The following is a 21,417-nucleotide window of genomic DNA, read 5'->3' on the forward strand; positions in this document are numbered from 1 at the left end:
CGCAACTATGATATACCGAATATATATGATACTACCGGTAACATCGAGAATGGATATCATAAACTCGATTGCTGGCTGGCTGGACTTATCGGCAAATGAATATTTTCATCTTTACTCTACTTACCGAGCTTGTATGTACAGTACTGTACTGCTGGTACGAGTACTGTATGTATGTATCATATCATATCAAGCTGCACCCGCCTTCCCACGAGATATTTACCGAAAATCTACTTTTTTTTTTCTGAACGCCACGATTCGATCAGATACGTATTAGCCGCAACGGGCGAGTTGTGTTGAATACCGGTAATTTAGTTCGAGTGCTGTACAGTACCGTACTGTACGGTACTGTACGTAGGAAGCGCGCGCTCATTTCATTCTCGCCCTGCGTGAAGCAAGAAAGCAAGAAAGTTAGAGCAAGCAAGGGCATCGCCTACCACCCGGTCCCAAAACGTGTTGCCTTCTGGTCGGATTTCATAGTTAACCGACCATTGCATCATCGCCAACCCGGCCGTGTGATGCCTCCTGTTCCCTTGAAAACGCCAGGATTTTTCCCCACCCGCAGACTTCGCCCTTCCCCCAAGAAAAGGAAGAAAAGAGGGGGGATCAGGGGATAACCGGTACCGGTGAAAAACGTAAAAAGATATCTGGTCGCCACGGGCTAATTATTACGTAGGATTATATATATAGTTCTACTGCCCTGATTGATTGGTCTTACGGGTACTGTACTGTACTGTACAGAAGTCTGCGGTACAGTACAGGCACTGTATTCGCGCATGCATGGCATGGCAGGAAAGTTCAGCAGCGACAGGGCAGGTACAGCCGCATTTCCTACAATTCCCATACCCTTCCTTCCCTGTGCTGTACTGTACAGCAGTCTAGCCCAAGGACAATATTTGAGTACCCATCAACAAAAACAGAACAAGGCGGTTCTTACGTGACAATTTCTGGATATATATATATATATCTCTCTGGGGACATTATAAGCATCTGCCGGTACTCGTACGAGTACAGTTACTGTATCACATTGGATTCTTGCTGAATAATAGAAAGGTACTCGAGTATCTGGAGGGGAATGACAACTCTGCAGATGCCGCTGTACTTTACTCGTACGAGCACTTAGCACGAGTAGAATGAAGCGTACACTACAGTAAGAGGGTCCCTGGAGGCTTTTTTCTTCTCCATGGCGTATGCAAGAATAGCTTACCGCACCCGTAGAAACGGTAACGGGCGGATGGGTGTGTGCGAGTCTGGATGGATGGCGAACCGGATCATTGTCACTCACCACCACCACCACCACTACACCATCACCGCCAGTCAAACCGTGAAAGGTGAGTCAGTAGCTGACGGCGAGGAAAAAAACTTGATAGTATTACATGAATGGAGGGCTCTGATGACACTGTTGAGTGGAAAATAATTTCGCCCGTCTGTGTTGCGGCCTTTTCGTTCCTGCTTGGCTTCCTTCGATTGATTGAATGAGGGAGGCTATTTCGCCTTCGTTGCCGAGTTCGGCAATAGACCGACGATGAGTAGGTAATGAAGGAATACCGGTATCGCGAAGGAAGGGCAGACAGTATTATCTCTCGGACGGGAGATAATACAACATTCCCCCCCCACCTTCGTCGTTCGTCATAAGGAACATTTCATCCATCCATTCCCTCACTCCCCCATCGCACAAACAAAGTAGCACTTCCACTCACCCTACCGGTACTGTACTGTACTGTACTTGTATGACAGCATTCCGGAAATTCCATGCGGACCTTCGAACAGTACTGTAGAGCTCTCGTACAGCACGGTATGATGCAGTGGGAAGAAAGAGAGAGAACGAAGGAGAACCCAACCTTTCATTCATTCATGCAAGCTTTAATACCTCCTTATAATATATACGGTATACCAGTATGATACTTGTATTGGCGTGGCAGCAGTACTGTACTCGAGTAGTCTAGTCTAAGTTACTCGAGTACTCGTACAGCAATCAACTGCTCGTGTCCCCGAGCCAAGAATTGGCACCCGTTCGCCCATTCCTCGGGGTCTGTAATACGGTGGCCACCCCAAAAAGGCTGCCAATTCTTGGTGCGGGGACACGAGTTCGTCGTAGAGCGGCTGACACCACCCCACACCTCCGGGGAATTTTGCACCCCGCCTGTGGACTTTTCGCTTACATGATACCGGTATGATACCTTATCATAGCGTGTCGCGCTGAACCCAGCTTTGAATTAGTCTACCAGCACCCCACCATCCCACCCCGCACCCCCCCACACTCACTAGGGCCACCACCGCCACCTTAGCCTCGGGACCTATGGTAGCCTCTTGAAAGTCTGTGACGAGATCCTGGGTTCCGAGGCTAGGGTAGACTAACCCCACCACTACCTACTACTGCCTGTTGCCACGGGCGGGCAACGCTTTTTCAGCTCAACGACTCCAAGAGTCCCCCAGACCATGGCACTGGGGGAAGTTATTTTGCCTGGATCGCCCGTCTACCGGTGCGAGTGAGTTGAGTGAGTAAGGGCGAGGCTCACACGGAGGTCTAAAGCGGGGCGGTGGTGGTGGTGGTGGTTGGGAATGGTCAGGTGGATGGGGGAATGAAACGGACGGATGGATGGACGGTTCCGGGTTGAAATGAATAAGTACCGGTACTGTACTCGAGTAGAGTGGGGGGGGGAGGGGGGGTTGCTTACTTTGCGGGTTTTTGATGATGATATTACCATACACAGCTGAACCGAGGGAATAAGGGACCTTTTGCGATCAAGCATCCAGAGTCAAATCCTAATGATCTGGTTGGCCCAGAACCGGATTTGCCTCACATCCAGAGTCTTTTCCGGAAAGTCACCAATACGGCAACCAAAAGGTCCACCACCCATCCATTATTCATTCATTTTTCATATGCGGTGTTTTGGATCAGCCGGACGGAAATACTCTACAGGCTCAGCGTGATAGATACCGTACTCGAGTATGATAGAGTGAGATACAATGCGATAGAGTGAAAAACAGGAAATGAGAGAGAGACCATGTGGGCCGGTCGGACTGGATTGCCGTTGCGTTCTCTATCAGCTGTGCTGGACTGGCTGGCGGCTGTGCTGTACTGTACTGTACTATACAGCGCTGAAGTGGTGATAAGTCGCAATCCAATCTATCCGAGTATCATGCTCCCAACCGGCAATGTAGCGTATCATACCGGTACTCTACAGTACTGTACGGGTACATGGGCTCTCCTTTCAACCCTTTCTACGATAGCGCCCAGCGTATGATAATTCGCGAAGCAGCCTATGGTGTCTGGGAAGGAGCGCACCGTGGACCCTGAAGATTTGCTCCAGTAGGGACATGTTTTTCCATCCAAAAGGAGAAACTCGGAACCAGCAGAAAAATTTGGTAAGCGGTATGAAATACTTGTAACCCCATAGTCTAATGCGATCTACGGTAGTGGAGTCGAGTGAGAAAAACCCCTCCGTGGAAATGAGACACAGATTGCACGCCCAAGGCAAAAAAAACTCGATACCGGTATGTAAAGAATATGTGTGCTTGTATTGGAGAGGATAGGTAGCTGAGGTGTGATACAGTGGGATATTCTAGCCTATTGGATCCAATTCGGAGCCCAGTCCGGGGAACGACAAAAAAAAGCCTTTGTGTGATTTTGTTCTGCTCTCTAAACCTGCATTCTAATTCCATTCACACCCGACCCTCCGCCCACCCCATCCATCCACCTACCGGTATCCATTCATTCCGCATCCACTTCCCATCCCCCTCTCTTGGTCTACGAGTAGTGGCGCGCCTCCTCCACCACCACCGCCGCCTCCACCTGCCTGCTGATTCTTGATTCCCACTTACTTCCTTCTCCGCCCGCCTGCTCAGCTTGCCATGACTCACGCAATATATATCACCCCTCACCTCTCCTTCATCCCACTTCCTCTCCTCCTCCTACCACTACTAGCACAATTACTACATCACTTCCACCACGCCACCCCAAACCCCACAAATGCCTATCAACCCATACACCATTCACATCCCAACAAAGTTACAGCCAAAATGTACCTGTCCACCGTTATGACCGCTCAAATCCCTGACGTGAAGCCCACACTGTTCGGCCTGTCGTCTCCTAGATCCCCAACGAACGGGTATACCTGTGCGTTCCCATCATGGCCGAGTAGGCCGTGCCTCGACCGGCGTATGCCGTGGGAAGACGACGACGACGACGAAGAAGAAGTATCGCATGAGTGCGCTGGGAGGAAGGATGGAAGATGCACTTGTCCTACTGCTGTCGCCACCGCAGCGCCATCATCGTCGGCGGCAGAAAGATGGGATGGAAGATCAGTTTCCAGCACTTGTGCTTCTTCAACCTCATCCACCTCAGCACACGCAACGGGGGGGAAGGTAGAAACGCTAATCACCGGCTTCGAAAAATTACCCCTCCAACCCCGCTCTCCTAGGGCCCCCTCCAGACCAACGAAGTCGTTGTTGTCGTTGGCGATTCTACGAAAGGCGGGGGGGGATATGTGATGGAGCCGCATGGCATCATCCCTCATCATACCTTACCTATCACTTTTTTCCTTTTTTACCCCCATTTTCTTTTCCTATCCTTTTTCGTCCTGCCCTTTTCCGGGATTGAGGGGGAGGGGGGAAATGGTGTAATACCGGTAGAGTGGGGGGTGTCTTGGTATTTATGGAGGGATGTCGGAGAGGTTTCTCCGATTCCCGAGTGAGGGGAACTTACCATATACCTAATAATACCGGCTGTAATGTTACCGCACGAGTACAGTACCTTGTGAGTGATATTCCATTTCCTTTTTTTTTTTTTTTTTTTTTTTTCCCTCTCCCTCTCTCCCTCTCTTCCCATCCCCCCCTCAGTTTCACCGAAATGGATTGCGGGGATTCCTCTTTGTATGGCCATTGGTTCGGGGGCCTCCTGCCTTTTCCGAGTTGCCAGAACAACTTTTGCTGATGCGATTGCCGTGAAGTATCAGCTTAACCGAATGAGTCCCCAGTTGGGTTTGATCAAGTGATGGATGATATCCCCGTTTCCATTCCATTCGAATACTCTCCTTCATCACCACACTCCGCGACCGATAGGGCACCTACCGGTACGCTGCGTCGCGCTTCACCACAACGTTACCGCAACCCCATGAGACGAACCCCTCCTTTAGGCAACACCTTATCCGTGCAACCACCCCACAACCAACACCCAACCGCTGCGCCAAGAAATGTGCCTTGTCGTCTCTTCACCGCATCTCCCTCCCTCATCCACCCATTCATATCCCGTTCTAGCTATTCGTGGCAAGCGCAGGGTCTAGCCTACCTCTGCATGTTGCCTCAATCACTTGACTTGCGAAAGTCTTGTCACCCTTGGTCTCGCAATATCAATATCCAGTTTTAGGTACAAATACAAGTACCAACCCGTGGATCCGAAATTGCACGGATACTTTCGTGGGGTGTATTACTCGAGTATGGGGCCATCTGACTGGGAGGAAAGGGTTTGGTGGCTAGGGTTATATGTGATGTGATGTGATGTGATGCGATAGATGGATACTTGTAGATACCGTGCCGTATTAGAGGCCGGCCGGGCTGAGGCAGGAAGGAAGGAAGGAAGGAAGGAAGGTACAAGTACATGCAAAGTGTGATGCGTGAAACGAAGCGAGGGCGCACGGATGGGGTGGTGGGGACGTGCTCTGCATGATTATTATTTTTCCTTTTGATTCGACTTGTACCGGTATTGCTGGGGGGAAGATAGCGTGGATTGGATTTTGCACAAGTATGATACTCGTAGCGAGATATCATGCGGCAACTTACCATAGATGCATGTTCTAATTTACCGTTCTGTATCATACTACTCAAGTAGTAGACCTGTACGTGTACAGTACATGTACTTAATTTATGGGTTAACTCGTCTTAGGAATTGATGGTAAAGATGAAGATGAAGAAGGAAATTTTTTTGCTTTAGCGTTGCCTGTGATTTCTACTGGGGTACTTGTATGTACAGTACTGTACTCGAGTATGTGTGTGCTTGCTTGCTTGCTTGCTTGCGATGGAGTTTGGCATCATACATTCCTGCCTTATGGGGAGGCTGGGTAGCTACTCCCGAAATACCGCGCTACCTAATCCACGAAAAGGAGGAGTCTGAGGTACCGTATTTATACCTACCGTACTCGAGTAACTGTGCTTTCTTACCATACCATAACCGTACTCCATCGTGAGCCTATCATAACTTAATCCAGAGCGAGGAAAAAAGTTCTAAAGGAAGTCTCTGTAACCCCCTCCTCCCTCCCCATCTTCAACTTCCCCCTTATCCCTCCCTCATTCCCCCACCTATCGGCACCTCAACCCGGAAAGATTCCTTAATCTCCATATCAGTCTGATGGAATCTAGTATGATACAAGTACCTGTACGAGTACTTCAGTATAAGAAGGAAAAAAACCAATTCCCGACCGACAATGATTTAGGCCAACAACCAGTAAGCGGGTATCACAATACAGTACTCGTACTATGATATTATTATAATGGGTTTACAAAATAACTGCGCGGCAGCGAGCGAGGTTCAACGGTGCAGTGCCCGACGCAACACATACCTGGTTTGTGAAAGACAAGGCAAAAGAACCAACAGGAACTAACAAACAACAGAGCCATTGTGGAAGCGTAAAGGATAAAAAATAAAAAATAATAATAAAAAAGTAATTATGATAGGAAGCCACAAGTTATACCGCGTATCGGCCAGCCAAAGGACGCGCGGGTGGGCCGGATGGCAAGGAGGAAAGGAGGAGAAACGAGGAGAGAAGGGGCGAATGATCTGTTGTACTCGAGTACGTGTGAATGGACAGAGGGAGGGATGGAGGGGATGGAGGGGATGGAGGGGATGGAGGGGATGGAGGGATAATGGAGGGATGATGGAGGGGGGTGAGCGGGAGGGCGTGTTTCAAGAGAAAAAAAGTAATATGCACGGATCGAGGGGGAAAAAGTAAGACTGTTCGCAGTGAGAGTCTGTGATTCTGGGGCTTGGAGGGAGGGATTGCTTTTTTCTTCAGATTTGAGGGCGAAGTGGATGAGTGGCTACGAGCTATTATACTCGAGTAAGGCTTGCACTACCGGTATTGGTGGGGCGGATGGAGAGGAATGGAGAGATACTGTAGCTACCATATTCGTGTATCAGAGGTGGAGCTCTCTCTTTTTCTCTCTCTCCCGTCGAGTCACGGGCGGGTTTCCTGAGTTGTAAACTTTATGGAAGAGAAGGGCCACACGGTATGTATCATGCTGTGCGACTGCCACTCCCTGGCTCCAACCCCAGCAATATACGGTACTTGTACTCGTACTTCTTCTTATTCGGCAGTAAAAAAAAGAAGCAAAATACCGTGTCGTATTTTACGATACTCGAGTAGAGTTCTTTCTTTTCTCTCTTTCCCTCTTTCTCTTGACCGCAGAGGAGGAGCGAAGTCCGTTCCGAAAAAAAGAAGTCGAGCCCAATCGCAAGCTCGAACACCGCCCCACACGACACGGAACTTTTACACACGAACTCATCTGAGCTCTTGGATTATGGCAGGCCATCTTATCGCGAGCGATCAAACATTCGGCATCCCTGCGGCGTCCGTGTGCGAGGAGCAAGACAATTCGCCCCGCATCACGTTAATTGCGAATTTGAGATGGCGCTTTCGCAGAGACACTCGATATGTTCGAGTGGCTCATTGTATCATGCTTTTTTTTCCCCTTCTGAGCTTTTTTGTTACAAGCCTCGTTGCTCTCGCACGAGCACTCTGGTCAGCTACTGCCCAAAACAGCAATGAGAGAAGGAGCTACTCACACAAAAGAAGAAGAAAAAAAACATTCATAATATGATACCTGTTACGGGTCCGAGCCCAGTCTGTTGAGGTTTCTCAATGACTAGATTATTAACCTTCGCTAATCTTTGTGAATCTTTCAATCATATCATACCATGCCTTGTTTGCGTTTAAATTGCCTGCCGGAGGTACCGTATTTGTAGATTCGGCAACCCTGCACTTTTGCGATTCGCTTTTGAAGCGACCTGTCGATGTAAAAAGATGACATATGGACATAACACAAAAGTCTGTTAACAGGATTCGTCTCCTGCGGGATCCCCCGTACGAGTACTCGTACAATGATGGCTATGATGGTCTTGTCGGCACAGTAAGGACTAACCCAAATACGAGAGCAGATCGAGATGTAAAAAAGTTGCGGTGAAAGCGGTCCAGTGCTGGGACTTAATTTACAGATACTTGGGCAATGCCAAACAAAAGAGCCGGGCTGGTAGTTCCGGCATTGAGACAAGATTTTGCCAAGATTTCATTCATCTCGATCTCACTTCACTTCTCGAAAGTAAACAAGAGAGATTTAACCTGGACATCAGCATTCGCACAGCTTATTCTCTTCCGGTGGACTACAGGTATCTCTGAGTTGGTTAGTGGTCTTTTTCTGTTATATTATTATACTGGTCAACGTAGCTGAAGCAAGGAAGGGAAGGTCGATAAGCCAAGATAACGAAATCGATAGCTCGCTTGGCAGTTAGATGCGAAGTGCGGTGGACTATCTGCTTTCGTTTCCGCTGATACTGTAATTTATCATGGGGGTGGAGGTTGGGATAGGGGGGAAGGGGGAGAGAAAGGGTCCCAGGGTTTCGTCCATACAATTTTGTTTGTTTGGTTGTTAGTCTTGTGCAGGGACAAATGCTGAGAGCGGGGGTTTCAAGAGGGTTTTTCTGCTGTCCGGAAAATAATGTGGTTGGGGGTTGATCAATTGGAGGGTGGGCTGGGAGGTCTCGGAGGGGGGGGGATGTTAGATGGGGGAAGGAAGTGATGAAGGAAGGAAGGATGAATGGATGTCTGGGTGGGATTACCGTTCCTCATCGTCCCCTTCTATTTGTTGTGGGTGCAGTCTTCCCTTTTCGATGAATCTTGGTATCATACAGAATTGATACTGGTGGGATCAAGTGACTTCAAAGGCACCCGCAACCGAGTTCCGCGCCGCCCATCTGCCATTCGAAAAAAAACAAAAAAAACAGCCCAACTACTATGCCATGCCTTTACGATGATAAAAAGTCCTAAAAATATTAAGTTCTTAAATCGGTCGCACGGTTTCTGGGGTTTGGCGGAGGAGTGAGTGTCGTGGTTTTTGATGCCGCGCTGCGCGAGAAGGAATTGTGGAAGGGGTTTCCCTAGCATCATATTATACCCAGCTGGGGAAACGAGGAGTACTCGTTTGGAGAGTTCTCTGTAAACAGAAATTCGGGGGAGTACAAAAAGATTGGGGGAAAAAAACAAACAGAATCATGGCGGTGAAACATTTCCAAGACATACAGCGTACACGAGCATACGATACTCACAGACTATGTGGGTGAAATACGGTACCGGCACGATAAAAATTCAGATTGAGGAACCCGCCGGGCTCACGAGCGTGGCTTCAGAAGCAGGTACTGTCGAATTCTATAACTGCGCTGTAACTTCGCGAATGCCAGGCCGACCGTGGACGAAGTAATGGTGGAGTATCTATGGTATCGACCTTGGGCTGGAATATCCTATCTACGGCAGGCTGCTCAGAGTTACACTGTCATTTCGTCCGCTGGCGACTACTGGAATGTTATGGTTGGAAGCCAGGCAAGCAGGCAAGCAGGCGAGAAGCAGGGAGCAGGGAGCAGGGCGCCTTTACTAGTGCAAATGGACCCAAACCGGGTCCTCCGAATGGGCCAAACGCGATTTCTAACTAGTCAACCACAACAAGTAATTTTGCAAAAAAAAATGCTAGGTTGAAGCTAATTCTATGGAGAACAGGGTAGCGGTTTTTCTTTTTAAATTAAGGGCTGTCAGCAATAGTTATTAGAGTTTAAAAAGTGAAAATTTTGGTAAGAGTGAAACTAAGGATAGAATTTACTTAGGATCATGATAAGAAATACAGTAGATTACTAAGATATGGTGATAGTTGATGAATGTAGTTTCAGAGAGTAAACTTGAATGCACAAAAACATTACAATCTATATCAATATCAATTCACAATCAACATCAATATGCCACGAATTAGCAACAAACAGAAACACATGCAAAGTATTGGTCCTGCAGGTGGCCACCCAAAAAAGTACTGCAATGTACTGCATTCCACAAGCCCCGAATCAGAAGTCAGCTAATCGGAAAGTTATCAGCAACTGAGTCCATCCCAGGTTACTGATAGCTCTTGGGCAGAATCCAATCAGGGCCCTGTCATGTTGCATGATAATTCTACTATTGCGCCAAGTATGTCAAGTGGACAAAAAGAGCTGTCGAAAAGTACCCTGTGGTGAAGAGCAAAAAAGAAGAAGAAGCAGGAGAAGCAAAGAATGTCAGAGCAGCAGTCAAATGAGGATCATGCAGAGGGAAATGGGAAAGATATTGAAAGATTGGTAGAGGAGAAATGGCCAATGGTTCCAAAAGAAGTGCGAGCAATTGTGATGAAAAGAGGTATGATTGATCTGAATTCAACAAGTAAATTTGAGTATAGTAATATGATACTAACATTAAGTATGCCAAACTAGGGGTCACTGATATACAGCAGGTGTTGAAGTGGAAAAAGTGGATTCCAAAAAGCAATCAGGATCTTAAAAGATACTATCAAGTGTTTCAGTTTATAAACTGACAAATAAAGTATCCAGAGCTTTCACGGAAGAAGGCCTCGCTTGATACAGCAACTAGCTGGGGCTGAAGCAAGCATATGGCAGCAACTATTATCCGCTGGGAGCGAAGTTGGATTCAATCAAGTTCAATCATATTAAGTCAACATTGAAAGCATGCAAAGTCACAATCTATGCTGAGTGAAGAAGGAACACTGATTGCTGTATGTGAGTACATTGAAGAAGTTGGTGAAAGTATATAGTCCAATAAATGCAATCAGTTTTAAAAGATTATGAGATTAACTAACATGATTGCAATAAATGAGATATATCCAGACATGGTCTAGCAAAGGAAGTCATGGAATATTGGACCACTTAAACCAGTCAGCAAGATGCTGAGATGCAGGTATCTTGCACTCATCAAGTATTGATTGAGAAGTATACCAAGGGGAGAATGAGTCTAACTGCTTCAACAGCTATTAATTGGTTGAAGAAATTGGGGTTTAAATGGAAAGAGGTGAGAAAACGTGTGTATATTGATGGGTATGAGAAACCAGATGTAGCTTTCTATCGCCAACAGTACTTTATTCCCTCATGGAAGGAGTACAAGAGGAGGATGCCAAAGTGGTTACCAACAGGAGAAGTAAGACATTCTTAACTGCTAGCTAGAGAACGACTCCTAATTCCTTGTGCACATGATAAGTGTACTTTTCACTCAAATGATGGCTGACACCATCACTGGATTTATAAGGACAAGTGTCATGAATGTGGCTTGGCAGGAGAAAAGGTTTTTACATGGCTCATAATTATGAGTCATAGGTATGTTATTGTTTCATGCATATGACTCATTTGGGTCATATGACTTATTATGTTATGTTTTGCATATGACTCAATTATGAGTCATGGGACGTGCGCCTGGTAAGTATGCCTTGCGAGTGTGCCTTGCGGGTATGCCTTGTGCATATAATTTATGTTTTGCATATGACCTCATTATGAGGTCATGGGTTTCACGTATATGACTCATTCGAGTCATATGACTTGTTTATTGTGTTATGATTGGTTTATGAGTTTTTGCACATGACCTTGCTATGAGGTCATGGGTTTTGAGTGTATGACCACGTTGGTCACATGATTAGGTTATTATGATTTGGTTTCGCACATGTGACTACTTTGGGTCACATGATTACGGACAGAAAGAACACTATATAAGGAGGCCGATGCGGCCGAGGACGGTAGGTTCTTCACGCTTTGTTCTAAGTACTTTTCCTACTTCTTGCACTCCGTATCGGAAGTGAGCACACCAATACTTTATCTTATTTCGCTCACAATAAATACTTCATCTGCTGTTACTTGTTTGTGTTTTTCGTTTCGGGTAGTCGGTTAGAAGTTGTTGTTCTTGCTTAGAAGATACTTCAGTGTGAGATATCCGTGGCCTGGTCCCAGTAATCACTGAGTATAGTTTGGGTGAGGATGGCGTCTTCGACAGCCTCCTCATCCACGGATTCTCCCCCTCCTTCGAGGATGTCGTCCCCTGTTCGGTTCAACTCCAACCCCTTCTCCTTGCTTGAGACAGCCCGTGCGGCCTTGTCTCTTGCGCCTGCTAGCGAGGTTGACCGTGGCCTCATCCTCACAACTACACAGTCATATGTTGCACCCAAAGGAAACTTTAATTTCTTACAGTTTTACTACTGTCACGGGTGTCGGAATGTGGTAAACCTGTAGTTTGATGATTTGGTTCGGCAAGCGGTCGCTGATGCGACCATTGCCACGATGAAAGAAGTGGAGGTTTTGGTGAGAGGTTTCCTGATCGGGAGTGGCTGTTCAGCCACGTGTGGCTTGGACAAAGACACTACCACAGGGCTCTTCGTTCGGTTCAACTCAGACTGTGGCTCGGAATACTCTCCAGCCCCTACACCTTCTCCTCCCAAAGATTCTCAGGCTGTAGTCCCTGAATCCTCTGTCCCCCCCACCAAGGACAACTCGACTGCCACCACGGTTGAGGCCAGCTCTTGGTCCATTACTCCTCCCCTCGCTAGGGCTGTCCAAAGCAAGATGCCCAGCTTCTTCCGCCAGGCCCACAATGCCGGGACCGGCTCCTTAACTCCCTCCTTCCTGGCAGGAATGTCTTCAGGTGACAGGGCCCTTTACAAAACCCCGAAGTTTCGACTGGACGACCCTGATGACGAGGACTATAACCCTCCTGCCTCTGGAACATGCCGCCGGACACGGTCGGTGTCTCCCACTAAGTGACCTGCTACTCCTCTCCTTGGTCCCCAGTTTTTAAGGGCTATCAACGTTGATGAAGGACGGAAAAAAGAGATTGTCCCCACTCTTCCTGGCCTACCCCTAGGCGTTCACCAGGGGCGCTTGGCCATCCCTCCGCCTGTGGTACTCCCATCGACAATCGAGGCCACATCCCTTTCTCCGTCCCCGCTGATGACTGAGGATGTCCTACCCACCTCTGGGGTGATGGTTAGAGACACCCCTATGGGCCTAGGCGATGGGCGTAACTCGGAAGCAACTGGTTTAGGCGACAGCTTACATGCCCCTTCACCAGCCATGGGCTCATCACCTCCGCCTATTATTGAATGATGGATGTCACCTCCCGGAGGCCGACAGGAGGGTTCCATAGAAACCCCCAGTGCCGATTCAACTCCATTGGAAGTTCAGCTCCCAGAAACCAAAACAGAGGACGCCAACACTATAGTGGTTCAGGCAGACTCGATCATGGCAGGTGTCTGTGAAATGCTGGATGCTGGTAAGACTCCCTCTCCTGGACCCTGCTCAGGTAATGTAATCGGGTCCATGTTGAAAGGCCTGGAGGATATCCGGTCTGGCAATACGCAGCCTCTCCTCTCCTCAGAGTCCGGGTCGATTGAATATGACACAATACAGGACGTATGAACTTGGATGAACAGTGGCCCTACCTTTGACGTTGAAGGTCCGAGGAACGGGATAAACTACTGGAGTCGAGTTCATGTCTTAGAACCGGCAGTTAAGGCACTGACTGACATTGTTGGTAGGCGAGGGGAGGAAATTGAAGCCCTTCAGGTAAAGTTGTCCCCCCACCGCTGCCCCCCTACTGCTGCACTTCACAGTACCCCCGTTGTCTCTTTGGAGCCAGCCCTACCATCCCCTATCCCTACGAGAAAGGAGGCCCCCACGAGGGCTCCTACTGCTAAAGCCTCTTTTACAGAAGTAGTAAAAAGGATGACATACGTGTCCAAGCCCCCCGCTGGCCCACAGGAACAGGTACGTCCTGCCTGGCCCGCATCAGCGGCCTCATCCCACCAGTCCAGCCAGCAGCAATGGCAGCTCCTCCAGTGAAGGGGGGGTAGTCTTGCGAGTAGCCTGTGGAGGTGAAGGCAAGTCTGTTCACTGTGAACAGGAGGAGGGGGAGGAGGAAGAAAAAAGGAAGGAACGAAGGAAATGTGGCAAACGCCTGAGTGGTGCTGCTAGAAGGAGGAGAAAGGCTGCCAAAGGATCTGGTGAAGAAAGGGAGGCAGCGACCCCAGCCAAGACTCAGGGAAAGACTGATAAACAGGAATCGGCTCCGAAGGTTGCGACACCTGTTACTACGGTGGCTCAGTCCGGGCCAGCAGCCCTGACCAGCGTCAAAGTAGGCGCGGCTCAGACACGACAGGAATACCGACGGGTACCAATGGGACCCCCAGACCCACTAAACTCGGTACCACCAACCCCGCGCTCGTCGCCAACCCCGAATGCTAGAGGGAGGCACTTCACCATGCGCTTCGCCACCCAGAAGAAGGTTGCCCTGCCAGAGGGTGTTGACATGGAGGCAATCCGGAATCAGATTAATGTGACCTTTTCCAATCAGGGAAAGATATGGGGAAATGCTCCTTATATTTGCGCAGGACACGTCCGGCCGGAAATTGGATGTATCTTCCTGACTTTAATGGCGTACTTCGTAACAGAGTTAGGCAACAGGTTGGACAAGGCCAGGCTCGACCTGCTTAGGGAATTGTCACTCCCGGAGTTTGAATTCCAGAGGAATCTGAAAAAGGTGAAGATCTTTATTTCCGGTGTCCCACTTGCTGACACAGGACAGGGATCAATTTGGAGGGTGGAAAGATGGACTGGAAGTGCGGCCTTTGATGGCCTTCGCACTAACTTGGAGTAATCCAATACTGGTGTAGTTACTGTGTCCCGGCCCGACATTATGGGATCTATACACGCCATGAGGCAGGCAAATGCTATAAGTTGTGGCATCTGCTTAGTGGTGGAAAATAATGAGGCCATCCAGGAAAGGCTGGCAGAAGGAAGGATTTGGTTGCGAGGAGGTACCCGCAATATCAGAATCTTTGAAGAGCATTGCCCCCTGAAGGTATGTGGTAGGTGCCTGGAAACTGGCCACTTCGAAGTGACATGTGGCCGCCTCCCTCAGTGCCGATTCTGCTTCGGAGAACATTTTTCTCGAGAATACATGTGGAGCAAGCTGGCTTGTCCTGGAGGAGTGGGTCAGGCCTGTGGGCATACCAGGAGACAGTGTTGGTTGTACGACCGGATGGACCACTTCACAGGATATGAGCGATGCCCAGGTATCAAATCGTCATCCCCGACTCCACCTTTCTCGCCTGCTGGACAAGGGATGGCCTCATCGACAGGACCCGCGAAGGAACCACTTAAAAAACTCGGAACAGCAGGGTAAGAGGGTAAAAGGAAATAGGAGGAGAAGAAGCCGCAGCCGTGGAAGGTTCTCGACACCCAGGCTGGTCGAAATCAGCAGTGATGAGGAAGAAGAGACTCCCTGCTGTAAGTCGGAAAAGGCCAAGGGTAAGGAACAGGAATGGCCTTCCCACTCCCCGGCACGTGGAATTTTAAAAAACAAGGCTAGCGCCGCCACCAAGCCCCGAGATGAGGAAACGAGTTGGATTGCCTGGGATCCGGATACCGGCTCTGCCTATGCCTCTGGCCCTTACGGTCTGAGTGGATCAGTCGAGGCCCCCTGTTAATGCTTATTACAACAATGGCATTAAACGTGGGGAGGAGTAGTCGGAATCGGGTGCTGGCATTTGATTTGTTTTCTTTTGTTGATTTGTTGTTTATCATTGAACCTCCTGTGGATCGAGAGGGACAACATGTACCAGTAGATGTTGATGGGTGGGATTTGTTTTCTTTTGCTGAAGGGTCAGGTGTTGAGGTATTTGTTCAGTCCCACATTTGTGGGCTGTTTGAGGTAATAGGGCATGGGGAAGGTAGTGCTCGGATTGGGTATTGGGAAAAACGGGCAAGGAAGGTACTCGCTGGAGTTTACTTTCGACCTGGCTATACCAAGGACCAGTTTATCCGATAGTTGGATGAGCTAAGGGAACCTGACATCGCATTTGGGGACTTCAACGCCAGACACCAAGACTGGGACCCTAATGCGGACTATAACAATACGGAAGGACGGTGGCTGAAACAGTGGTTCAAGGTCCCGACCCGTGATATGAATATGGTACCGCTGACAGTGCCAACCTTCCGAGATATTTCCAGAATCGACCTTTGCCTGCACCAGGCACCATATGTCTGACATTGATACATGGATGCTGCTGGCTGTGAGCATAGTGCTCAAGCCTTTAAGCTGAAGGTGGACCTTCCTGACAACATCATATGTCGGAGGCCAGCTTGGAAGAAAGCAGTCTGGGAAAAGGTTGGGAAGCAGCTGGATGTCCTTAAAGAGGTGGGAGACGAGAAGTTAAGGGAAGGGGTGAGGCGTGTGGTAGACGCGCTCCCGTGGGCCTCCATTGGCAGAAGTTGGTACGAGTGGTGGACACTAGAGGTGGAGACGATGAGGTTGGATGTGGCTCGGCTACAGCGATACTCCAAGTGCAAGGTGGAACGGAGGGAGGACTACAAGCTGGTCTGGAGTGTATACCGGACTTGCCTGTTGAGGGCCAGTTTCGAACACATCAGGACCAAGATAGCTGAGAGTCAGGATCCGGACATTGTTCGGCTAGCATGAAAATTGGAAGCCAAGCGGACACTTTCCTCAATGACCCGACCAGATGGGTCCTACGCTACGACACATTCTGACATCAGCGACCTGATTGCACAACAGCTATCCCCTGGCGATCCTGCTCCTTGGAAAGACTCTGTGATTGATATGGACAGTGCTCAGGAAATAGAGATCGCCCTTGCTAGGTTCCCTACGAACATGGGCCCAGGTAAGGATGATATCAGATACCCTTTCATATGGTTCTGGAAGCGGAGAGATACAACGACTTTGCAACGTTTGGTTGACTACGGGCTGCATCATGATATTCCAGATTAGCATCGGGCAGAGGTAGTGCTCATACCAAAGATTGACAAACCCAGATACATTGTCGTCAAGTTGTGGAGAATGATACACCTCCTCCCGACACCTGCAAAGGTTGCAGAACGCGTGGTCCTGCTGAGACTGGCCATGTGTCTTGACCTAGGGGAGACACAGTTTGGTTCTCACCAGAAGAGGGGGGTTCACGATGCCATGGCGGTGGTCTTTGAATTCCTATGACATAATGAGGGCTATAAACTGCTGATTTTGTCCATGGATGTTGAAGGAGAATTCGATAACATTAATGTTTACCTCCTGTCAGACTTCCTGGTTTCCCGGGGGTGTCCGTCGAACCTGTGTCAGTGGGTGCGAAGATGGACTTCCTGTCGGTCGATTCTTTTCCATTTTAATGGATGAGTCTCCAAGGCCTACTATGTCAGTAAAGGAGTGCCTCAGGGCTTGCCTCTCTCTCCTTTTCTCTTTGGGGCCTATGTGGCGGACAATTCACACTACAAATATGTTACTTCCCTGGGGTCCGACAACTGGTGATCTCATATGTTGATGACGGGGTCATCATGGTAGCCGCAGATTCTTATAACGCTGCCAGGTACCATGCAGGAGAAATTTTGGCGGACTGCAATTGTATAGCAAGGGCTAGGGGGGTGGGGTTTAGTACCCTCAAGACCCAGTGGATCGGGTTTGGGGACAGGGCATAGGGAGGAATGGGGTTGTTGGGAGAAATGGTTTTGCCTTCTGAGGATTTGTGGGTTCTTGGGTATAGGCTTAATGTATTTCTTAATTTTTCTTCTCATGTAAAGTATTGGTTGGAAAGGGAGTTAGGTGTTAGGAGAAGGATTTCAGTGTTGGGGAGGAGGTTTGAGAGTGTTGGTGGGCTAGGGGTATGGGAGACTTACCGCTTAGTGCAGGCAGCCTACCTTTCGACCGTGTACTACGGACTTGAATTTGTAACCGACCACGGGTTGTATTTGAAACAAATTCAGGTCCACATCAACGACTGCCTCCGTTCGGTTTTCTGGACCCCAATGAAGCTGGTAAACAATATACTACTGGCTGAGTTCGGAACACCACCTGTTGCCATCCAAGGAAGGTATCTGCAGAGGAGGTGCTACAGCCGATTTATTAACTACCGGTACTGTGATCGACACCTGTGGTTTGGTGAGATATGGCTCGGTTAGAAGTTGGAGGGGATGGTGGCACATCGGCAAAGCTCGGATAAGGAACTCACCTGCCGTCCCACAATTGCGATTGGGAAAGGCAAGGCAGTGATGGCTGCACGCCACTATTCGCTGTACACAGATCATTGCAAGACCTCGGATGTGGTCATATACACGGATGGGTCCAAGTCCTCTGAAGGGGCTGGTGTGGCATGGGCGGTATTTGAGAAAGGGGCGCTGACCTGTGTCGACGGGTGCTCGGTTCTCCCGTCTTGGAGCATTGTTGAATGCGAGCTGTTTGCGGTTGTCTGTGTGCTCCGACATGCCCAAGGGGTGGCCAAGAGGCGCCCGGTCCATGTGTTTCTGAACTGCGTTCCAGCCCTCATCCTGGTAGACAATATGTTTTCGGAAGGGGATTTGGCTAAGCTATGGGAGGTTATGGCACAACTACTTAACGTGTTTAGCCATGTCAGCATTAGCTGGGTTCAGGGACACATGGGCATCGACAGCAATAAGATGGTAGACCAAAGAGCTAAGGCTTACGTGGGTCGTCCATTGCGCCCTCTAAGTTGGGAAGGGGTTAGTTTTGGGATCAGGCATGCAGCCTTGGCCCGCGAGTTGCGTAAAAAAAAGTGGGGTTTCTGGCATGACAGGGAGAGACATGGGTATTATGCTCGTGAACCTAGGGCACCTCGGCACTTGTGTGGTCTTACCCGCATGGATTCCTACGTTTTACTGAGAATTCACAGTGGGACGGGCTTGGTCGGGCATGACGGCAGTAAAGGGATGAATAACAGACACCACTGGACTGAGTGCCCCCGCTATGCTATAGGACGCCCTGCTAATGAGGACTTGCACAAGGATTTGGCGATATTGTAGTAGAGGTCCTGGTGGTTGAGTCATAGGTAGTTAGGCCTAGGGATTCCCCGGCATGTTGAAACAGTGGATGGGGAGTTGGTAGTGGCAGGTAACCCCTTTGACGGCACACTGATGGTGGAAAGAAGTGGTCGGTTGGTGACGGTAGGGGATCCCACGACCTGCACCCGGTGTGAGAAGAAACACGATGGCAGTGGGTGCGTTCTGCCGAGATTGGTGACCATGCAGAAGAAGTGGTTCTTTTTGCCCGACCAGTGACGTTGCGACTGTCCCTGTTGTGGGACTGCGATTTGCGCGACGGCCACCTAGAAGCGAGTCACCTTCACAGAACACTTTGAGAAAAAGCCCCGCTATTTACAGACATGTCACGATTGGTTTTAGCCTTCTCAGTACTAGCAATAAAAGGAGCTGGACCTTGCGACTCGGACGTCGGTAGTTTTGTAGTGGGTTAAGACAAAGGGGTTGTTAAAAGAGGAGTGCTGTTCATTTTGTAGGATGGTTCTGGCTGGGGAGTACTTGGACCTGGGACTACATTATAAAAGGACGGAGGGGTGTTGGGATAGACTGTATGTTTCCTTTATTGAGTACGTGGGACAGATTATGTTGGAGGCGGATAGGGGTGAGGGTATGAGATGGTGGCTGAGTAGCAAGGTGGGAAGATGCATTAATCCGGGGCAGCACTAGTTGCTGTGAGCGCCCGTGAGCACACTTAGGTAGCAATTTTTGGATTTATGTTTGGGAGGAGTGGTTGTGGGGCGGAACGGTCCGTAGTAGTATACTTTAGATAGTTTGTTTTTATGGAGCGTGGGGGAGACTGGTCGTATGCCGGTGTCGGTGGTACTAGTATAAATAAAATTAGATTGAATTCTAAGTACTTTTCCTACTTCTTGCACTTCATGTTGGAAGTGAGCATAACTAATACTTTCCTTTATTTCACTCGCGATAAATACTTCATCTACTGATACTTATTTGTGTTTTTCATTTCGGGCGATCAGTTAGAAGTTAGTTGTTCTCGCTTAGAAGGCACTTCAATGTGAGATATCCGTGGCCTGGTCCTGGTAATGACTGAGTGCAGTTTGGTCGAGGATGGCGTCTTTGACAGCCTCCTCTTCCAAGGATTCATCCCCCCCTTCGAGGATGTCGTCTCCCATTCAGTACAACTCCAACCCCTCCTTGCTCAAGACAGCTCGAGTGGCCCTATCTCTTGCACCTACTACTGAGGCCGACCGTGGTCTTATCTCCACAACTACACTGTTATACATTGCACCCAAAGGAAACTTTAAGATCCTACAGTTTCACAACTATCATGGGTGTCAGAATGTAGTGAACCTGCAGTTTGATGATTTAGTTCAGTAAAAGGTCGCTGACACGATCATTACCACAATGAAAGAAGTGCAGGCTTTGGTGAAAGGTTTCCTAATTGGGAGAGGTTGTTCAGCCACGTATGGCTTGAATAAGGACACTACCACAGGACTATTCGTTCGGTTCAACTCCGATCACAGCTCGAAATTTTCTCCAGCCCCAGTACCCTCTCTACCTAAAGACTTTCTAGCCATTTTCCCTGAATTTTCTGTGCTGCCGGCTGAAAGCAACTTGGTTACAACTACTGTTGGGGCAAGTTTATAGTCTGCTACCACTCCCCTCGCTAGGGCTGTCCAAAGCAAGATGCCCAGGTTCCTCTGCCACGCTCCTGTACGTAAGACTGGCTCATCTACTCCTTCCTTTTTGGCCGGGATGTCGTCTGGAGAAAGGGCTTTGTATGAGGCCTCAAAATTCAGATTAGATAACACTGAAGATGATGACTACAACCCTCTTACCGCTGGGATGCAGCGCCATATGCAGTCTGAGTACCTTGCCAAACGATTCACTGCTCCGGTTTTGGGGCTACAATTTTTGAGGGCCATCAATGTCGATAAAGGCAGGAAAGAGCAGATCGTACCCACCCTCCTAGACCTGTCGCTGAACGTACATCATGGGTGCCTGGCCGGTCTCCTATCTGTGAGTCTCTCTTCAACCATTGAGGCTACACCACCCCTCCCATCTCTACTGGTAATCGTAGATGTCCTGCCTACCTCTGCGGTGCTGGCTCTGGACACTTCCATGGATTTGAAAGAAGGGTGCAATGCTGATGTGACTGGACTGGGCGACAGCATCCACACCCCCTCTCTGGCAATGGCATCATTACCACCAGACTTTGATAGAAAGTGGACCTTACTGGAAGTACAGCTGTTAAGCTCCCGGGAAGCCTCACACGACACCCAGACATTGTTGAAAGTTCAGCTTCCCGATACCTAGCCCAAGGAAGCTGATGCCGCTGTGGCTCAAGCGGATTCAATCATGGTAGAAGTATGCAAGATGTTGGATGCAGGTAGGACTCCCTCTCTGGGGTCCCACTTAGGTAGTATAATTGGATCCATGTTGAAAGAGTTGGAAGACATCTGCTCTGGCAACACTCAGCTCCTTCTCTCCTCGAAATCCAGATCAATTGAAGATGACATAGTTCATGATGCTTAGGCTTGGATGAATAATGGCACCGCATTTGA

At 48.9% G+C, this 21,417-nt stretch overlaps 1 protein-coding gene; it reads left to right on the top strand.

The window, feature by feature from the left end:
* The first annotated feature begins 3,882 nt into the window (after positions 1–3,882).
* Positions 3,883–4,617, top strand: GSTUM_00010924001 (uncharacterized protein). XM_002841592.2 has 1 exon: positions 3,883–4,617. Exon 1 carries the CDS (start codon positions 4,021–4,023, stop codon positions 4,489–4,491), a length of 471 nt encoding a protein of 156 aa, XP_002841638.1. The 5' UTR covers positions 3,883–4,020; the 3' UTR covers positions 4,492–4,617.
* Positions 4,618–21,417: the final 16,800 nt, after the last annotated feature.

This window comes from Tuber melanosporum, assembly GCF_000151645.1.
Source record: "Tuber melanosporum whole genome shotgun sequence assembly, scaffold_77, strain Mel28".
In the NCBI taxonomy this organism is placed as follows: Eukaryota; Fungi; Ascomycota; class Pezizomycetes; order Pezizales; family Tuberaceae; genus Tuber; species Tuber melanosporum.

Bases quoted from the DNA above. Each gene is read 5' to 3' on its own strand.
- GSTUM_00010924001 (XM_002841592.2), top strand. From the start codon at position 4,021: ATGTACCTGTCCACCGTTATGACCGCTCAAATCCCTGACGTGAAGCCC.